Below are 20,920 nucleotides of genomic sequence, written 5' to 3'. Positions count from 1 at the left end.
CTTGGAAGTTGTATTAGTTCTGATTGTAGTGTGACAGATGAGGTGAATGCACGAACCTGCAAGGCTTGGGCCGCGGTTGCTAACTTGGGACACTTATGGCGTCAGAATGGTTTATCTCTGAATCTGAAGGGACGTGTGTATCAAGCTACAGTACGGGCTGTTTTGTTGTATGGCTGTGAGACTGGACCTGTTCGAGCAGCGGAACTGAGACATCTTCAGGTTGTTGTTGTCTCAGAACCATAGATCTTGTTAGTCGTTATCGTAGGATCCGTAATGAGGCAGGTAGAACGTCCGTTTTCGGTTGTTCAATGGCTCCATTGAAGAATGTGTCCAGCACCAGAAGCTGCGTTGGTTGGGACATGTGTTTCGTATGCCTAGCCATCGTTTACCGAAGAGTGTGGTGTTTTCCATGTCAACTCAGATTGGCGGAAGCACTGAGGCTGCCAAACCTTGGGCTAGCATAGGGGTATGAAAAAACACGAAGCGCTTCGGTGCTGTCGGTGCTACTCACCTTTCAGGATGTGGACACGCGATCCTCACTGCGCCTGGTTGAAGACACTGCAAGATGTGGCTGCCGACCGATGTCAGTTGCGTTCTTGTTGTTAGTTTCTATACAGATCGCCGAGTGAATATCTAGAGGTATATGCACCCCGGAATGATTGTGGTAAGCTGGCACTAAATCCCTTCTCGGTCCACCTTTACTCTTTTCTTTACAATAAGTAAGGCAAATAAATCATGGGTGTACGGCAGTGAAGCATCGGTGTTGAACACTGATGTCATACTGTCGATGATGATGATGACTGTATTACAACTGGAAACGTGTTTTACTACGGAAAACACAAAATGTCTCCGTCAAAATCGAACTTTCAATGTCAGCAATGATTGTGCATTGTTTGAAACATACCCGGGACAATAATTGAAGTTTACCTTGTTACCTCTTTTCCAGTAATATATCAGGTTTCGTATTGTGTGTCTGAAGTAACGATAATACCTCAGCTCATTAATCTGTCTGGTACTCTGAAGTGTGCTGGTAGAACAGCAATGAAACTGCAAAAGGTGGATTCACAGCCAAAACAAGACAAAAACTGTACTAATCTACCTTATTTGGGTGGAACACAGCTGCAACAATGGAGGACCAGCTCGCTTGTGCAAGTGAAACCTGGAACTTGCGCCAAGTGATGGTGAAATATGATGAGTTACTGGACTCGCATTATTGACCATTCGGAGCGCACCTTGATGCCAGACCAACTTCGTCGATCGATTTTTCCACCAGCCACTTGCGAAACAAGGCCCGTCGGTTGTTAAAACACCCTAGTATACAAGTTCAGGCGGTTTGGTTGCCTGTTACTGACTGTTACTGACTTTGACCTCACGGTATTAATTGTCCTCTTGGCTTCAACGTCCTCCTTCGATCATTGCTCTTGGTACAGGTTTTCATTATCTGTTTTCTCACAGAGCTATCCAGTTGATGCGTTAACTGCTCCCCAACAGGAAGTGCTTCAGCAGATGCGCGAACTTGGTCTTGCGTATCAGCGGAAACGTACTGCCCCGCGCTTCTATGTCACACCATTGGCTACCGTTCTCTCTGGATCCCGATGCCACCGGCCTGCGATGTCTTCAGGTTCTGTCCTCAATGCCATACCGACAGGAGTATCGCATCTCGACGGTACAGACTCTGTGCAGCCGACCGCGTCCAGCACAAGTGATGTCGGCTACATTTTGCTGGAAACCAATTTTCGACTTTATGCTTACACAGGTTGGTCGAACCGGACTGCACGTGTTGTTTAACAGTAATCGTCCTGTGTGCAAACGGTCACGCCTCGCCGTTGTTCCATCTGTGTCATGCATAGCCATTTTGCTGTGCTACTTTTTGTGCCGATACCTCCCTATTAGCATTGATTTTCAACCTTGAGTCCGCGTTTATTCGTTTCTCAGTCATCTCAAATTGGTGCTTCTTGCCTTTGAATGACTCGACTTTGAATGAACTCTACCTCCACATATCCAGTGTTCCTAGCAGGGATCAGTTAGACAAACATTCGGAAACGGAGCCTTTTAAGGCATACTCAGACTTACTAGTTATTTCATGCTTCATATCACTAGTTATCTCTGTTTAAACCACTGATGTCTTTCTTCATTCCCATCCACCATCGCGTGTCCCAGATTCTCCCCTCCGAACAGCCTTACTCAGTTTGTTCAGTAAAATTCGTGCCCGATTCCCGAATCTTGTAGTCGCAGATATCACGCGTGACTCAGTTCGCGAGGCACTGATCCGTGGAATCACAGCTGACCAGGTAGGTGCTGCCCGCACTCACCATGACCATGCTCTACTCTGTTTAGATTATTTCCTTCTTGACAACAAATGCTCATCCGGATATGCTTCGTGAGGTAAGCGTGACATTGAAAATGGGGTTTGTTGTGTCTTTTTTGCTGATTTTGATTGCTCTCACATACTACGCTTTTTTCACCGAATCGTCACCCGCGGAAGTGTGGCAATACTTTGACGGATTGGGGCACTGAGATGTTTCTTATGTAATGTTTTTCTACTTTCATGGGTAAACACTCGCTGCTGTCGCCCATGCACCTTTTACTGAATAGTGTCGTTGATTACCAAGCACAGGAATACTAGGCAAACGCCCGCCTGTGGCTGCCATGCAACTCGATCGAATTACGAAGGCCGATAAACTGCCACGTTGCCCAAGCTTAAATAAGAACTGTCGAAAAGCCAGGTTGGTTGAAACGCTGACCTTCTGGTTATTGGATTCACTGCTTAGGTGTCTCAAACTCTGTTCATTATTCTCCAGGAAAGACCTCTGAAGGGAATCCGCACAGTCAGAGGGAATTCACAGTGTTGTTGTCCGCCAACTACTCAGTGTGAGGTCCTGTCGAAGAGTGGATACTCTCTGGAAGGGGTCAAATAATGCCTCATTATGCTTAAATCTCGTTTCGTTATTACTCCCGTCCCGATAATTCCTGCAAACTCCTGGAGTGCATACCTTTTGACTAGTTTGTTCGATTCCTTCTCAACAGTATGGGACTATCACCCATGGAGTTCGATATCTTCCACGCAACGTCCCAGAATTTATAATTACAAGAGTGACTCAAAATCCCCACCCTGGTTTAGTCCTCAAATTTGATCACTATACCTGTTGTCTCGTTGGAAGGCCCCAGGCCTACACGAGAGACCGGAGCTTCAGCATATAGCTACCAACTCAGCTCTTTGTAGCACTTTCTGTACTTATCTTCCGTGGAATACTTTGATGTGAAGGTACAATGGAATTTGTTGGTAGGCTATCACCATCACACTTGTTTCGAGGGCTCCTCGCCAGTGTGTGTCGTTTTTATGTCTGTCACTGTTGTTGGTGGCAGTACTAATTGGCTTAACGATGGGGCGTATCATCACCGACTGTTGATATCAATCTTGTCGATTTGCCGTTCAGGCCGTTTATCTCGGCTGTCATATGGAACAGGCTTGATAATCGAAATTCCACGTTCCCACTACTTGAAAGACGTCGGTAGTATGTTCAAGAAAGCAAATAAAGCACAGTGGCATGATTGTCAATCGATTTCCTAGTTTACACCAAGTTTCATTTGAATGTCTTGCACAAATACTACTTCTAGTAACACATGGAACGACATTCGTGACGGGACGGCACTTATAGGTTTTCCAAAAGCTCTTCGACTGCCCACTTTCGGTTTCGCCTTTGTTGGGGCTCCTGAGTTGGTTTTAGTCTCTCAGTTTCCATCCAACCTGTTTCTTACTCCAACACCAGACTGCACCGTTAGGAAGTTATGTACTTATTTTCAAATTTACTTGGTGCCAGTGGTAAACTCAACTGAATATCCGTTTATAATTTATAATGGTACGATAATAGTTACGGCAACCCATCGTTATTTTTGAGGTTGGTCAACATCAAATACTTGCAGTTGAGCGGCAGTAGCCTTCAATCACGTACCTATCCAACCCTGTCATGTTAGATCGCGGAGGCTTGTGGATTTTGGTCTCTGCCGATGGTTCCCATCAATGATGGAACAGCTACGCAGTGCTTCTCGACTTTTCGGTATCGAACAAAATCCATTGGTAAAAAAAACGTTCAGCTGTAACACCCTTCCGGTGCCTAACTGTCATGCCACTCGGAGGAAGCACAAGGGATGGGATACTGCCAGGTCGTCCAAGCCTAGACAGGCGAAGTCGAGTTGCAGAGGTCGGGCCATCTCGCCCCCATTGGTCAGCGTTACTTGTATTAAACAAACTTCTTTGGTGTATGATATCTCCACCTAACTGCTGCGCTTTCAGAAGTCCTGGGAATCTGTGCGTGGTGCGACAACCAAGTTGTTCTGCATAACCCATTCGCGATGATCCTGACAAGCCTGTACAAGAAACTTCCAGTTCGGCGGGTAGTCCTCTCTGACTGAGAGTTGACATGACAATTGTCTCTGGTCATGGAGATTCGACTCAATTGCATACGTTTTTTTTTATTATTTTTGACTATATCTTATATTTGACGAGGTCTCCTTTCTAGTATCCCGCCCATCGTTTCTCTCTTTCCCCGCTAGCCTCCTATTCTCCCGCCCACGCTGGTCGACCAAATTCGTCTATGGGAATTGGAACGAGATCGTTTCGTATTTCAAGAAGGCTGTCTTTATGAACAGTTCTCGAAAAGTGCAGACTTTGAAATGGTCCGAGACTTTGCAAAGGTGAGTGAGTCCTTTAGATACAATTAAGGGTAGCTTTCCTACAAATATTCTCACTTGCATACAAATTTGGTTTTGAATGGAAACTCATCCGATTTTCCGGTTTATGATGGTCCGCTTCGTGTCGAAATCCTTCTGATTGGGGTTCGAGTAGAGTAGAAGGTTGAAAGGAAATCGGAGATAGCACCTATCTGATAAACAAAACCGGTTGAGGGCTATCGAAGCGTTTTCGGCAACCTTATGGGTAGTGTGTTATATTTAGCTAGTCTTGTTAGGGTTATCGTTGATGTCGTGGACTGTCGAGCGAATGCTAACTGGCTTGTTCTATGCTTCCTCCCATGAATGTGGAGTCCTGTCAGGTGTTTGTCTCACGCCGTCCTCCGTCATCCGTCTTGCTATTATCCCAGCAGTTTTTTCCGTAGATGCGTTATCACGGCTTCACACCAGTGAAACAGCATTTCTGAAACCTAACCTTGCTGTCTTGAATACTGATGGCTATCAGGTCTGGGCATCCCTACTGGGTATCGTCAGAATAACACTTGGAAACGTTTGTATGAAAAAAATTAAACACATATTAAGATCTTTTATGGCACATAGTTTGATGTTGTACAAGTGTTCTGCTTCCCCTTTTATTAGCTATAGCTGTGTGCATCACAAGACTGATAACAGGACTGGCACTTTGCCAACATATGATGCTGGTACATCTGGGCGTGAAGATCAGGTATCTCGGTAGGTCGTAAATTTACTGACTGCGTGCTTGGAATACAGGGTGGTGTGACGCAACGCGGAATGGAACCAAGGGACACGAGGACAAATGGATTTCTCCCGTTAACCCTGGCATTATCTCAAATAGGTGTCAAGGTATTCGCTCCTGGCCAAGAATTGCCTCGTATAAATGAATCGCTTTTGAACAAAAAGAGCGTGTCATCACCTTGTGGGTAGCACTGGTGGTTTTAAACACAAATTCCGTACATACTCCGTAACATTAGTACTAACCCACGGATGTCCATCTCCTTATGCGATCTCGTGTTTTTCGTGTCAGTTATTGGCGTACAGTAGATTCACAGAGGTGATTGCCGTCTCACTCAGTCGTAGACGTAGCGTCATCCCGCCACAGCTACTGGTAGAGTTCTCGATGTATTCCCCATCCATTTGAGCTTACTGTTTTGTAGCTTACGGGCGGAAAAGTCTAGAAGTGATCTACCGGAACCCTACTCGATATGTGAGTTTCGTCTTTCATTTTCAATATCTTATGGTGTTTGCGGTTCGTTTATTTGCTACTTTTCCAGAGCATTGGTGTTCTTTTGTGGGAGAATCCCGAACGACGCTTAATGGTTGTTTCCAAAGCCGGACATGAAGACGTGCGCAAATTTTGGAAGCAGAAGCGTCCATCTTGACCACCCTTCTCCCCCACACACTTCAAACAGAATTTGTACATATTTAATGAACAAATAAACTTTTTTCTATCTCAGAAAACATAGGTTACTTTGAGTGACTTGATGCGTACGGTTTTATCAATCCGGTTACTGCGTATCCGGCAGTATCCAGTTGAATTAAGTACTTAGAATGAAACTAATTCCTCCGGTCACTTTTACAGGTTTGGCCGTGTGTCACGAATTTATCTTGGCAATTAAGCCCAATTCAGAGTTTGTTTGCAAGGAATGTTTACATAAATCTCCCAAAGAGAGCCCACTCCGTCGCGAGAGTTCATCATTATTGATCCCGTTCCTGGTAACGGGTCAAACGTCCTTTCCTCCCTCCCCAGTTTAAAACGCAGATTGTGATTAGGAGTTTCGTGATTCGACTCCACCCGTGGCTTCTTCGTGAGACATTTCTATTCCTTAGTCATCCGGTTGCATATGATTGTACGGATTTCGAGTTGCACCGCGCATGGATGGATACCGGAGAAATTTTTATTTCCTTAGCATTGTTTTGGTAATTTTGGAACAGCTATGTCGCACTTTCCAGTAGCAAACTGTATGATTGCTACAGGATAATGTTATCTTATATGCAGTACACGCTGAATGAGATACAGTGAAATAGATCCAAGCATTGGGTAATACTGTACTACTTTACTTTCTGTTTGAGTTAGTTCTAAATGGTCCAAATCAGCTTGGTTTCACTTTTGTGGGAAGCCTGTCGATGAGTAACGGTACGGAAATTCTCTACGTTTGATTATGGAACATCAAATCAGGCCAACTTCGCACCCGGAAGTGAATTTGCTGTCTCTTCTGATAACCATTTTTGTAGGTTGCTTCTTTCCTGGATAGGTTAATGGTCACAAGCGAAGCTCCATACGTTGTGTCCCGTGATTCCATTACACGTGGTCGGTTTGTTTTGTCAATTCCCCTGTTGAGTGTGACTTACTGGCACAGCGATGTTTGGTGCTCTTTAGAAGAAAGAACTGAGTTCTCTTTCCTAAGGGAATACTTCTGATAAGTCACTATCCGTTTTGTTCTTGGGTCTCCTCCAGTAGGCGCAGACCTGAGTCTTCGTCAACTTTGTGTTCTAATTGAGACCAAATTGGACTCAGTTCGCGGAATACACTCATTTGAAAACTAATCTGGTTTCTGGGAGATACTCAGTTAAGTCGCTCACTTGTGATATACTTCAACTTAATAAAGGACGGGTTATATGACGTTTTAGTTGGGATGATTTTCTGGATATCACGGTTTATTTGCTTGATGAACCAATGCCCAAGAGCAGTCTTGCCTCTCCTGGTTTAAAAACAGCAGTGACCTATCTCACTGGAAAAGACGCATCGAATAAAATTGTGAGCTACTTGCGCGTAATCAAACTATACAATAGGCATGAAGTGTTATTCCAAGTTAGCGCTCCGTGAGCCTCTGTCCACTTTAGGTTCGACATACACTACTACGGCAGTGAAACATCGATGTTGAACACTGATGTCCTGCTGTCGATGATGATGATGATTATACACTACTCTCATCATCCCTTGTCTATTGGTTAGGGGTTATGCTCACCCATTCGTGTTTATCCGAACGAAGATAGCCGGAGGTACGACAAACACACTCGTTTGCATACCAGTTTGGCATTCACGGGCGACTCGCCTGAATCCCGCCAAATCTTTCGTTTATGATGTTCCTTAACTGAAACACGAGACGGTCTGGTGCAGCACAATCATTTGAAAATCATCATAAATAAGAGATTCGGATGAATCATGAAACCAAATTGGTCTGCAAATGAGTGTATTTGTCTATTTTTATGCAATATGTATCGAAGTAGAACAAGGTTGACGGAAAATCGGGAACTGTGCTTACCAGATGAATTCCATGAAGGGCGAGAGCGGTCGTGGACTGTCGAACAGTTTTCAGCAACTTTATGAGTCTCGTGTTACGTCCATATCGGGACAGTCAAATTGGCGTTTTGTGGGGACGGTCATCATATCCACGCATTCTGCATTATTCACCCGGCAATAAGACACTTTTGCTGTCTCACTGGTCTCTTCAAGATACTTTTCGTCCAGTTCATGCTGCTGTCCAATAGGTAGACGAATTTATCGAGGATTGCTGACGAACTGAACGTCCATGACATAATGGGGAACATGTGTTTGACGCCGTGCTACGGTTTATGAGACCAAAAATATATGGCATAAACAGGGAACCAGTCCTTCGTTTCAGTTTTATGATCAGTGGTAATCATTCAATGTACCTTCGAACATCTGCAAATACTTTGATATTCTCAGTTGGTTTCCGATGACGTTCAAATAAAACATGGTGATATTGGGGCTTCCTTCAAGGGAAATTCCGGATTCTAATCGAGCGATGGACTTTCTCCAAGCTCCATAGCGAGTGACTCACGTAACCCGAGAAAATCCCTTCTTGGATTGTACGAAAGCTAGGATATTCCCACCATTACCGAGACATTGGTTGTCTTGAACATCACTGAACGGGAGTTTCGTCGAGACGTAATCTTCATTTGGTGGAACTGGTGATCCCCATAGCATTTAATTCTTATGGAAAACAATCACCTGTCCCAGCCATTGATACCAGGAAAAATTAACTCCTAATCAGTTTGGTTCTCATCGCAAGATGGTTTAATTGGCATGAACGAGAAGAAGTCTCCACTAAAATCTTACTGATTGGATGTTCGATCGCCCCCAATCGACAGAAAGATTGTCTTAATAGGGTCAAACTTTATTTTCGATTTAGTTAGCGTCTGTAAAGTGCCGTGCGTGCTAAATAAGTAGAGCACTGGTTTCACAGCAAGCTAACCCTGATGAATCCAATTAATTCATGTCCTAGAACAAATATTTGTCATAAGTCGGTAGGCGACCGTTTACTGTATTAAATTGGGCTCTGATAGCATGGGTAGACACACTGTGTCATTGGGAGTAGTGGAGTTCCAAATTTTTCAAGAGGCTTTGGGGTACTAGAAAGTGGTTCCCTGAAATTATGGCAAGTGTTGTCCCGTGCATGAAATTAGTTGTTAATGTTTTAAACTGAGAAGTTCCATTTTGCGAGATGTCATATACTCCGTGCGAGTTTTTTTTCTGTGGTTAGTCTCAGGCTCGTTCATCCGTCCAAACTGAAGTAGTATGAACATACCTGACCACCGATCAGTCATGATGTAGGGTAGCAAGCCAAGCAGTAGAGCCAACCGAAAGAACAACCAGTCATAAGTGAAAGTCAGCACTGGTTGTCAATACGTATATTAACACGCACAACCAGTGACGCTTCGCGCCCGGACAACCGGCCAATGAAATCATATTGACTGGTGATGAAGCGTCAATAATTGATGTACTTAGCTCGGCGGACAATTCGATGACCTTTTGTATTATCTGAGCCTGCAACATTTTTCTCCAAGAAGATTTTGTCCTGTATGTGATGATCCATGCTATACAGCTGCTTCATACACATTCGAACTCATCAGCCTTATTAATCTCACTCAAATCCAGGGGGTCTCGGACCCAGGATCTGCCAGCTAGTCTTTTAGATGTAACCATTCGACCATGAGCGCCTGATCGACGGTGCGATTCACTCGCACTTGAACTGCATATAGTGCCACTCATCCTTCAGTCATGGAATCCACACGTGACGTATCTAATTGGCTACAAGAGTAAAGCCTTCTCAGATGTGTGGTTCACACGTCGTGGATTGAGGACTGCTGAGCTAAATTAATCGCCATTATTAGTTAGGGACCACCTAATGATCAGGTAAATATTATAGACGGTAATATGCGGACAGCTGGAAATCACAGGAGAATTTCCTGCAACATCAATTAGTCGACCTAGTTAAGGCGGAAAACGAACAGGTATCGCCAGTGCGATTCCGATTCATCATCCTTCGTTGATCAAGATTCTCGAATTGTCACACCGTAAATCAAGGTAAATCAAGGTTATATTGGTCTAAAAAGCATTTTGCTTTACAATGACCAAAGGATATTGGTGTGTGTGTTGGCAAACAGCGCAATGACCGTGAGGTGATTGTTCCATGATTGGATGAGTCAAGGTCTCGGTCGGGTTTGGCACGGCCGTGTTCTTTGTGTGCGCAGCGGATCGCGTTGCGCGTTTGCACGTGTTGGTCGGTTGGTTCGACGTATGCGTGGGTGTGGACGCTTTGCGGTTCTTTGTCGGCCTGGTCGCCTGCATCGGGTGAGCGGATCGTGTGTGCGGTTTCGACACTGGCAGGGCAAGTGGGGTAGCACGTAGGATGAATTTCGGCGGATGTATGAAAGCTGGTAGCTCGCGTAATACTTCACCGATCTTAGTGCAATTTGCTGCACTAGATAGAACTCGTCGTCAGCTTTCTTCTAGTGTAGAAACGGGATAACGGCCAATAAAACTGGGTATACTTGTACGCGTGGATGTGGAGGCCGCGTACGTTGTAAATCCGTTAGTCGTGAACACCGTAAAAAATTTTCACAGATGAATATAGATGGTATATTCCAATAGATCTCCCAAAGAGAAATCGAATGGTATGTCGGTGAGCGTTGTAGGACAAAATAGATCCGAGAAAACTGTATCGGAGTCGGAGCGCCAAAAGATGCGACTGCACAGCAGGTCCGAACGTGTACAGTAGTCCATAATGAACATGTGAGATTGGATTATATAACCTTTTTAGAGGTGCCCTATCTTCGACGGTTCATACGCTAATTCGTCGGAGGGTCAGGAGTGGTTGTGCAGACTTCCAAGGAGGACGTTCATCCTCTTCGAAGAAGGATGAATATTGATCAGGGATTAAGCGATCACAACTCAGGCGAGTAAGTTTACCTTTAGAAGGCATGTAGGTGAACGAAATATCAAAATGTTTGTGTGTGTGCACGGGAATGATGTACCTACATGCTGTTTCGAGATTTCTCGCATTCCCAATTTAACAGATTGACAGTCTATCTGCATTGCTCCTGGGAAATTCTACAATCCTGTTAGCACGCAGTCACGTGATCATTTTAAGAAATGAAAGCAGCTGTACTCTCGGAATTCTACCACCACCAATTAGTGTATGTGAAATCTGAGAACATTGATCGTTGGTTTTACCACAAAACGCAAAAGTGCATTCCACAGTGCACGCACTGCGTAGGCATGTCCAGCCTATGCGCGACGTGTGAAGAATGGATGATTAATTAGCTATTTTCGCCCGAGAAAAAGAGCAGTATGGATTTACCACCAAAGACTGGCTTCTAGAATGAGTGCACCGCAGCCTCGGCAAACAGATTGAATATTAGAATTCATAGTTCTGTATGAATGGATTTGGTTGTTTGGTTGGAGCGCGTTATCACTCAACTTGGCGCTACTCAGTTTGACTTTGAGTGTTTAGTTTTCTCATCAAACGGTGCACTTCAGAGCTGTAGGGATTTCTTACCTAGGAACACATCATATTCTTGGTTAAGAACGCAGTAGCTGTGCTTGTCTTGGTGATGATGGTCAAGTTCGTCGCCAGCCGTCGACATTCTCAACATCGGTCGGTGCGTTTGGGCCAATACCGTCCAAGTTTTAAGCATAAATGTTTTAACGCCACTTGTGTACCAAAAAAACCACTGAAATTTGTCATTTTGTCAGTGACTGTAATACTAGTGTGTTTATTCGTTGAAGTTTTAACGATTAAACGGGAACAAGATATTGTCCCCTGAAGCGGGAATCCAGTTAACATGTTGCGAAAATGTCAGCATCTGAGCATCAAATCACAAACTCAGCCTAATTCCTTTCCAAGGTAATGCTCTACACAAATAACTTGACAAACTGGTAGAGCAGTGAAGCGCCACTGGTTTCCTCTTGTGTTTCTGCTGATTATGACGATGCCATTCGTTTTGGTGTAGCAGAGTTAGTTCTGGTTGTGCGCTGTTTAGCATTCAACGGGGTTCTTTTCACTTACAAAATGAACTCAGTCAATGAACCCTCAAGCACCTGTGATCCTAATAGTTGGTCTGATGTGGTTGATTTCAGTCCTATTCATCTATTACAGGGTCAATTATACGGAACTTTACCGAAATCGTAGTCCACATGCACGCACACCATTCTTTGGCTCAGCCAAGCTTAAACTTAGCCTTTTTAGCAAAATACTTGAAAGCGGTTACGTTAACTGGCCAATCTGGTAAACATATTCATGTTCATAGTTAAATACTTGCCTATGCGGCGTTGGTTCTAATTGTTGTTTTTCATTGACAAGGTTTAAGGTTGACAGTCCGTCTTTATAACAGCGTTCATATTCGAATGTAAATCATCGGATACACGTACCACATGATCTAATCTATTCTCATCCTACTGTTGCCCGTTATCGCCTCATTCTCCCTTTGTTGACACACAGCACAATTCTCTGTTTCGACCCTCGTCACTTCCATACTTTTATTAGCCTTTTCACATCAGTCAGATCGATTTGTATTCACCACATATGAGAATGATGTAATTATAGCTTTCCGTGGTGATAAGGGCTCCAAAGCCTCATGGGTATTACCTGATCTCCAAAACGGTTCTTCTTCCATGCCGGTATGCAGTTTTGTCTGCAAGTATTACTCGCGCAATCGATGAGCTATCGACTTAAGTATTGGGATGGCTATCATACAAATTAATAAGACCACTAGTAAAGAGCCTCCCGATCAACCAAGGTACTTGGGCACAATGAAGGTAAAAGCGGGCAGATATAAAGTGTTTGCACGTTTTCAAGATGATGTCTAAAGGCTAATGAGTTCTCACTCAAAGCAAACCCAATCAATGCTCACGCATCAACAAATGAATGAATTTGATTTGTACTTCAGACAAAAGTGTTCACTGGCCGATGGAACGAGTCCTTAGCTCGACAGTCTAACTACATATCTGCATAATTTTTCAACCGTCCTGGATAATACACACTGCTTCCGAATGATAACCTGAATGTGGTCTGCCTCAGGTTCCTCTGAATTAATTACTTCTTCTCATGCCTCGAAATCATCCTACATAATCGCAAGCGATTCTTGCTGCAAATATATTGATCGATTAACTATCAATACTGAGTGTTATTCTTTTTAGCGTCGATCGCATCGAGGAAGTCAAGTCGGCAAAATTAATCAAAAGCGGATAATTTAACATTTGGGATCCCAAAATCTCAATAACCACTAAACTAGTGAGCGGTGAGTCAACTGATTCGACAGAATGACTGGGCTATTCAAGATTAGTATAGTAATCTTGCGCAGAACATTTACTGCAAAATAAATGCAAATTTTCCGTTCAACCGTGAGCCCAGAGTTTTGCTGTTCCCCCTATATGTGGTGATCACAGTACTTTTTTAGCCTCATATGTTCAGTTTTTTGGTAGCTGATTACATACATTCTACGTATTACCACAACTGATCATGCTAAATCATAAGAGAAGTCAATCCGGCAGATGCGTGGAATTGTATTAACCCTACTCTAGATAAGTGACTGCGACATATCCCATTTCCTATCTCCGTCCAGCGCGGCTTCGTGTATCCAGTGCGACGTTCCCGAACGAAAAGCCACTATATTATTTATTATGCCACGCACAATGTCTATAAAGTTAATCGACACAAAACCAGTTAATACACAGTAGAAGATTCAAAACAGACATTGGTACTTTCGAAGAAAGAAACTACTCATAAGGTTGCCGAAACTCTTCGACAGCCCACAACCGGTTTCGCCCTTCTTGGGGCTCATCGAGTAGGCGCAGTCCCCGATTTTCCGTCAACCTTTTGTTCTACTTGAACCAAAATTGGACCCAAACAAGAGATTCAGTTGAGTCTCTCGTGAAAACCAAACTGATTTGCAAATGAGTTTATTTCTCGAAAACGGTTCAATTTTGGTTCAAGTAGAACATAAGGTTGACGGAAACTCGGGTACTGCGCCTACCTGATGAGCCCCAAGATGGGCGAAACCGGTCATGGCTGCCGATGGGTATTCAGCAATCTTGTGAGTAGTTTCCTCTATAAAAATATACTGCGATATCTCGAATATCGTGTCAACTGAAACATGAGGCGGCGTGTGTGCAGCACATTCTGTTGAAGAATATCATAAACGAGAGATTCAGTTGAGTCTCTCGTGAAAACTAAATTGATTTGCAAATGAGTGTATTTCTCGAAGTCAGTAGCACTTGTTTTCTGTTCTTGTTAGAATGAATTCGATAATAAGTCCCCAATGTGACCTCACTGATACATTGCACTCATTTACCCGGAGATTTGTTTGAATTTCCGGTTTACGATTTTCTTCAATAAAAATACTGCAATATCTCGAATATCGTACATGAAGGGGGCGCGACAAATTCAATGGAAGAACATCCTACACGAGAGATTCAGCCGTGTTTCCCGTTACCAGTATAACACTTTGCAAGTGGGTGTTTTTTGTTCTGGTATAGAATCAGTTAAAGAACCATGGTACTTGATAGTAGACATATCAGCTGTCACTAAAATAAGTCAATGGATACGTCCCAGGCGGTTGTTTGCTCCGCGAATGAAGCTCGTACGAACGTCACACATATGGTCCTACCAATATGTAATGATAAGTCGTTAGATGTGTGTTGATGAAGTTTTCTTCTATTGGATTGCCGAAAATCCTCAGTGCTATTGCAGTTGAACTGGTTCAAAGGTGAATGTCGTCCTAAAGTACTCGGTACTCTATAGATACTTGAATGTACCTAGCGGTGACTCATCAAATTCGTTATTGCTCATATTTGTAAGAGGAAAAGGTTGCCAGGAGAAACCAAGGGTCAAGGCTGAATCGTTTTTTGGATACATCTTGCAACTTTTCTTTTAACTGGCAGCCAAACCGAACACATTTGAACACTGCCCTTCAAACTTTATGAGTGAGAATGCAGAGTCCATTGTTAACTTTCCATACAGCCGATGGTCGACCAATTCAAACTCATACCCTCTCATTCGAGTAGGTCAATCTTAACGGTTTGTTACTTCAGTATTTCGCACATTAAACCGATCACAACATCCACCACTTGCCAGTGGACACCGTTCTCATTTAACCTCCCGAAGGTGGGCATTGTGACAACCTCACGAAGAACACTACTCATTTCCGATGCTTCATCCAAGATTGTAGACCACAATACATGAGGTCGTTATATAAACGTGCTACGGATTACTGATGATAAATTTCTTTCTATTATTGGTCTGTATCGTTCCATCATACCGTGTGTAGACGTGCTGACATCACTCGTAAGCTTGCTAGGCGGTCGCGTGCACACGCATTCGTCTAACTTGTTCTGAACTCCATTATTGACAGATACATTCATTTACGTAGCGATATGGTTCCCACAATGGATTTACATGAATCCCAGTTGAAATTCTCGTTTATAATGTTCTTCGACTGAATGTGCTGCACCAGGCTGTTTCGTATTTCAGTTGACGAAGAACATCATAGGCGGGCGATTCAGTTCCATTCAACTGATTTCGCCGTCAAAATCATATTGCTGTGCAAATGACAGTTTTTGGTGAAAATGAACACGTGGCAAAGGGACTTACTCAGAGCTAGTTTCAGTAGTATTTGTGTAGCAACTAGCAACTATCAGCTCACAGAACGACTACTTTGCGTAGTAAGTTTTAGCAACAGTTTAGTTTGCCCTTACGGTGAAACTGCTCAAGCTAAGAGATTGATGTCTTCTTGAATGAAGCTTGAAGCGAAAACCCCAACAGATCGTCATACACGAGAAATCCAGCAGGGATTCAATTCAGCCGCCCATAAAAACCTAACTGATATGCAAGCGGGCGTATTTCGTCTTTGTATTATTCTGTTCAGGTGGAACAAAGACCGTAAGCTGTGTTAGGCTGATAATTATGTGGCCACAAAAGGCAGATCACGAGCGTGTGCGAAGATGAATCGTCTTCAGGCGAAAATTTACAACGCGACAAGCACGCTCGGGAAAGCGAAAGTAGTGGTGCCATTTCAGATGGGATAAGCCAACGGGTGCTTTGGTTCAAACTATAATCCAATTAAATTTCTCGAAGCTAATCTTCAGACGAAAGTTAATCCAGAATTTTAAAAAGCGGCAACAGATACCAAGTTCGTGAGAGGGATGTATGGTACATGATCATTTCACTGACTGGAAAAGCAAGTGCTATTTTCTTCAAGTTATCATTAACAAAGCCAGTACAGTTGACGTAACAGCCTCTTCATCAAGTTCTTTATCATCAGTTCAAAACTGAGGAAGACATTTAAAGCGTTGATTAGAAGGTTCTAAGTACACAAGGCTAGTCCAGTAGGTGCCCGATTCCTCTTCAGCGCTGCTCAACTGATCGGGTTTAAGTATTGGAAACTTATTTTGGATCCAATCAACTGAAACAGTCAATATGTACTGTCTCTAACTCGTTCAAATAAATACGAGTCACTCTCATGCAGATTCGCTAGCACAGTTTACGTAACTACTCGTTTCTCACCATGATGTATAAAGTGAAACGAACCACAGCTGGATTAGTCAATTGTGCGCATGTGTACCCAGAAAAGTCGTGAATCCAACAAGTCATCGCCCGGGGAATTAATAGCTTTGCGGGTTGTGAATGCACCTTTCATACATTTTTATCCACTTCAACTGTATCAAATTCTTCACATTTTTGCAAACAAATGCTTTAGTTCACATAGCTAGACCCAATTTACAGTCAATCAGGATGATGTTACCCAAAATGCATGCGAAAAAGTGCAGGTGGTGAGAAGGAACAACCAATAATTATAGTGCAACACAGACAAAGGCATTAGATGCTCTGAGCTGATGAGCACATAGTGCTACTGCATCTGAGTCACTAATTTAAGCACAGTGGTAATCCAGAGAATATTCAATGATCGGGTTCGATAGTTGGTTCATAAATTTATAAAATACTTGCTAGATCAGCCTCAACCTCGACTAAATCACTTGCACTAAGCCCTGTTTAGAACTCTTTCATGTGCCAAAATAGTGTCTCGCAGGAACCGATTGCATGACGACTTTATCTTTATGAGAGCCGCTTGCAAGAACATCACACACAGTATGCAGTGAGTCACAAATTGTCACTCGCTTTTACCTTTCCTCCGCTAGCTCTTCTGCGCCCACGTATCCTTCTCCTCAGACCACTATCTGAGCCCGTATTTTGAGAGCAAGTCAATTGTCCATTCATTTTATTTGACCATGCTCAGACGGATCGCGGAATCGCTATACTATTGCAGAGCTGAGAAATTCAAACTGGGTGTAAATCTTGTTTGGATCAGATGTTGAGTTAATCAGACTATCCAGCTATCGGCGCATGGCCGGTCAGAATGTTCTACATAAATACGCGTTGGCCCTCACGGTCGACCGGACATGGGATGGGAACTTGATCCCCTGTCGGAGGAAACGCATACAGATCCTGAAAAAGTCGTCTATTTGAGATTTTTCTCCGTTATTGAAACCCGTCCTGTGATTACAGAGTGACTGATGAGTTGTAGCTTTGAGACGACGATATCTACCCCGCTTTTTCCGTGGCTTTCGTCCTAATCGGGTCTGACGGTTTAGTCCCTCATTTTTTCTATATCCCTTTCAATGGTCCGTTCCCGGTTTGTGTTTTGTTGTGGTCTTCTTTCCTTGATTCTGCTTGGTTGTGCAAACAGAAGACCGGAACACCCCAAAACAGCCATCCAACAAACCAATGGAATAAGAGACATACTGACCACAACACAGCAAAACAAAATCACGATCGGTCCTACCATAATGCAACAGAAGGCATATACCAACTAGCCAATCACATGACAGGATATTAGATACTCTACAAAAAACTACATAAACGCAGCTAGGCACGGAGGAAGCACCCATTCAACTGCTCACTGACGATGTCTCCTCGACTGCGGACGAAACGTTTGTAAGCCAATTGCCAAGCTCGGAAAACAGATCAACTGCCATCCGATCAGCCACCAGTAAACACACCCGAGCTACATATATTTCGACAAATTGACAGCATGAACAGAAAAGCGTTTTCGTATTTTCATCCTTTCTGAGAAGAGCTTCCATCAGGCGGTGGCCAAAGGTGGTTAAGTTTGATTGGTAATCAGGCGGAGACTAAAGAGTCCTCTCTTCTTACGGGTCTCGCTCGGTAGGATTCATTCCTGCGGATTACTGACTAATGAAACGATCACATTGGTTCTTTCTAACAGCAAAATTAGCAGTACCTGAATGATCTTTTCTTCTTTGCTGGAGCTTGCTTTGTCCCTTTCATGTGGTCGAGGAAATAAATGGAACCAGATCATTCTGTTTTTTTTCATGGAGGAATTCATCATTACAATATCATACCCATCAATGTTGCGTAAGGCGCTTTATACTCAGTAGCCAGCCCAGATTTAGAGTTACTGTGGACTTTGGTGCACTTTCAGTCTTACCGCACACAAATACTTTGCTGAAAAAATAAATGGAATTCAAAGTCACTTGGTACTTGGGCCTAGAGGATAGGATGCGTCCCAACATCGTAACTTAATGTGGCATATGATATCCAACTACGTCCATCTTACTAACTTTGTGCCTGTAACGCGCTGTTTACGAAATTTACCGCGAACTTCAATGGATGAGCGTCAGGTGGAACTTGAAGAATCACCGGTTGATAACGTTAGAACAGACAGGTTCTGAATTCCGGAATAGCTTACAGATCTCCCAAGGTAAACAACACTTCTCGACATATTGAACGTCCCTATTTATGGTGTTGATGTCCCCATTATCGTTAGAAGTAACGAAACCAGTGCTGACACTGCTTCTTCTCTGCCGTATATTTGCAAACTTTATCTAACTATACCTATAGTGAAAAGAGGATGAGTGGTAAAGGGAGGAAACCTAGTCATCATCAACTGTAAAAACTGCATGCTTGTCGTACAAAAGTTATGCTGGCATATCGCAAGCATCCTGAAGTGCCGACGCCTCCAAACGCTCGACCAGACAATCCGGAAAGAAACTGACATTACGAACGCCACTGAAACAGATCAGCTGCCATTTCTCTCGGTGCCTCCAGTCAAGCACAAGAGGGGCACGGGAACCGAACTCTGGAAGGCGCACAGCTACAAAACACCTAAAGAATTTCGTGCTTTCAGCCAATTCATAGATTGTCCAGCTCACTGTTCGCACAATTCTGAAGAAGGCACGGAGAGCAACGCTAGTGTCGCTCTTGACTAGTGAACTTCTTGGTGTGATACTAATTGCAATATCGATTACAACTCATGAAGCGACATCCCCAGGTCTAGTTTGTCTGCGCGCCTTGGTGTTGACGTACGAAATAATGTTGAACCTATCTGGTGGGAGGTCCGAAATTTCCCATCAACCTTATAAGTCGCTATCCGCCCTGTTTTGCTAAAGACCTACGAGAGTTTTCCCCACCCCCGTTGTGTGACTGCACGGGAAACACAAATGGTTAGAGGCAGTGTCAGACATGGCCCAGCTACGCCCTCAGTGGGGCTCATGCATTCAAGGTTTTCACTTCAATGCATAACACCGCTCCCGATTTCCCAAATTAAAAGTCCTATAAAACCCCCGTATTTGCGGCATCAGCTATCATCTCCACTGGGTAGCTACTTAAGCCCAACTCCCCGAATCATCGGCGTACGAAACTATGGCAGCTATAACTACTGCATGGCGAATATCCGGTTTCTGGCAGCTGATAATGACTGAACCGCCTTGCTAGCCAGCATTCATTCACTTCAAAACAGCGTCTAGTGAGCACCATTTTGGTCCCAATCTGTTGCTTGTAGTGGTGTCCAGTAACATAATACCTACAAGTGAGAACTGCAGCAAAGGTCGTGAGCAAAATTCACCAGATTTATGCAGACGGTAATTTATTGCCGCCGTGCGCTGCTACAAAAAAGCCAGTAAGTCACCAGCTGCCATAAGCCGATCAGCACAACAACTACATGTGGGATTAAGGTGCCGTGCAAGGCTTTACTGAAAATGATCTATCCGGATCACGAAGTGGAATGGAATGTTAACTAGCGACGTACACCTTAAAACACTGCAGCCGCTGTTCTAAGTTGCAACAAGCAATCTGACATTCCGGAACATCTTCATGCTTCCGATGTGAAGAATCAGTCTTGGAGAACACAGGCTGCGGAATTTTCACATTCCATTTCTTTATCCTACCAGCGACATGTTAAGGACAACTTAGCAACTTAAATTGGACTACAACAACGAATCAGCATGTGTGAATCTTCACAGCAGACTATCTGCACTTGTCAAAGTCTTTTATGCCTGGCCGAAAGTCATTAATTATCATCCAGCGTTGAAGACTAATAATTCGGAGTGTTAGGTTGTAAACGATGTATCGAGTTCAAACTGGTGAATATGCTTTGCGGTCGATAAGACCGGCTTTCGGGCTTGGCTCCCAACTTCGATCAATTTTTCGGTCAGCTGACTCATAGAAACTCCAGTCTGTTATGCTGAAGTAAATTTCACTACAATAATAGACTAATAGACGATAAAAGAGGCGTAGATGTTGGGTGCATTCCGGTCCTCAAGGTGATTTGCCGAAAATTTCTAGGACTGAAACGCAAAAATTCGATTCGAAAGTGTATTCCCCCTTCCTTACTTGCTTTCGACTTTTCACCGGAATGCCGACAGCATTGGTGTCTACTCTAATCGGNCACTCTGAATGAAAACTTAACCCGAAGAGAGGATAGTAGCACTTAAACAATCCAGAAAATGGCCATTGGCAGGAATCCAGCAATATCACGGTTAGACTAGTATCATTTATTTTTGAAGAGCATGCTCACAAACATAAAAAGTGAGTGCAAGCGATGAATGCGAAAGAGTAACAGAAGAATATGGGAGAAAAGAGAGAAACGTCTCATTCGAGATCATGCCAAG

General features: G+C 43.6%; 1 protein-coding gene across 1 annotated transcript in view; it reads left to right on the top strand.

Moving 5' to 3' along the window:
* Positions 1-8,287, top strand: part of T265_06756 (hypothetical protein) — a gene marked incomplete at both ends in the record, with an annotated part of 13,479 nt that extends 5,192 nt beyond the window's left edge. The window contains 6 exons of the mRNA XM_009172101.1: positions 1,456-1,756; positions 2,161-2,291; positions 2,338-2,385; positions 4,555-4,695; positions 5,982-6,053; positions 8,204-8,287. Coding sequence (XP_009170365.1) covers positions 1,456-1,756; positions 2,161-2,291; positions 2,338-2,385; positions 4,555-4,695; positions 5,982-6,053; positions 8,204-8,287 — 777 coding nt within the window. The remainder of the gene's footprint in view (positions 1-1,455; positions 1,757-2,160; positions 2,292-2,337; positions 2,386-4,554; positions 4,696-5,981; positions 6,054-8,203) is intronic.
* Between the last annotated feature and the right edge of the window lie 12,633 nt (positions 8,288-20,920).

The sequence above is a fragment of the Opisthorchis viverrini genome (assembly GCF_000715545.1).
Source record: "Opisthorchis viverrini unplaced genomic scaffold opera_v5_146, whole genome shotgun sequence".
NCBI classification, from domain to species: domain Eukaryota; kingdom Metazoa; phylum Platyhelminthes; class Trematoda; order Opisthorchiida; family Opisthorchiidae; genus Opisthorchis; species Opisthorchis viverrini.
This window is presented reverse-complemented; position numbering and strand designations above follow the sequence as displayed.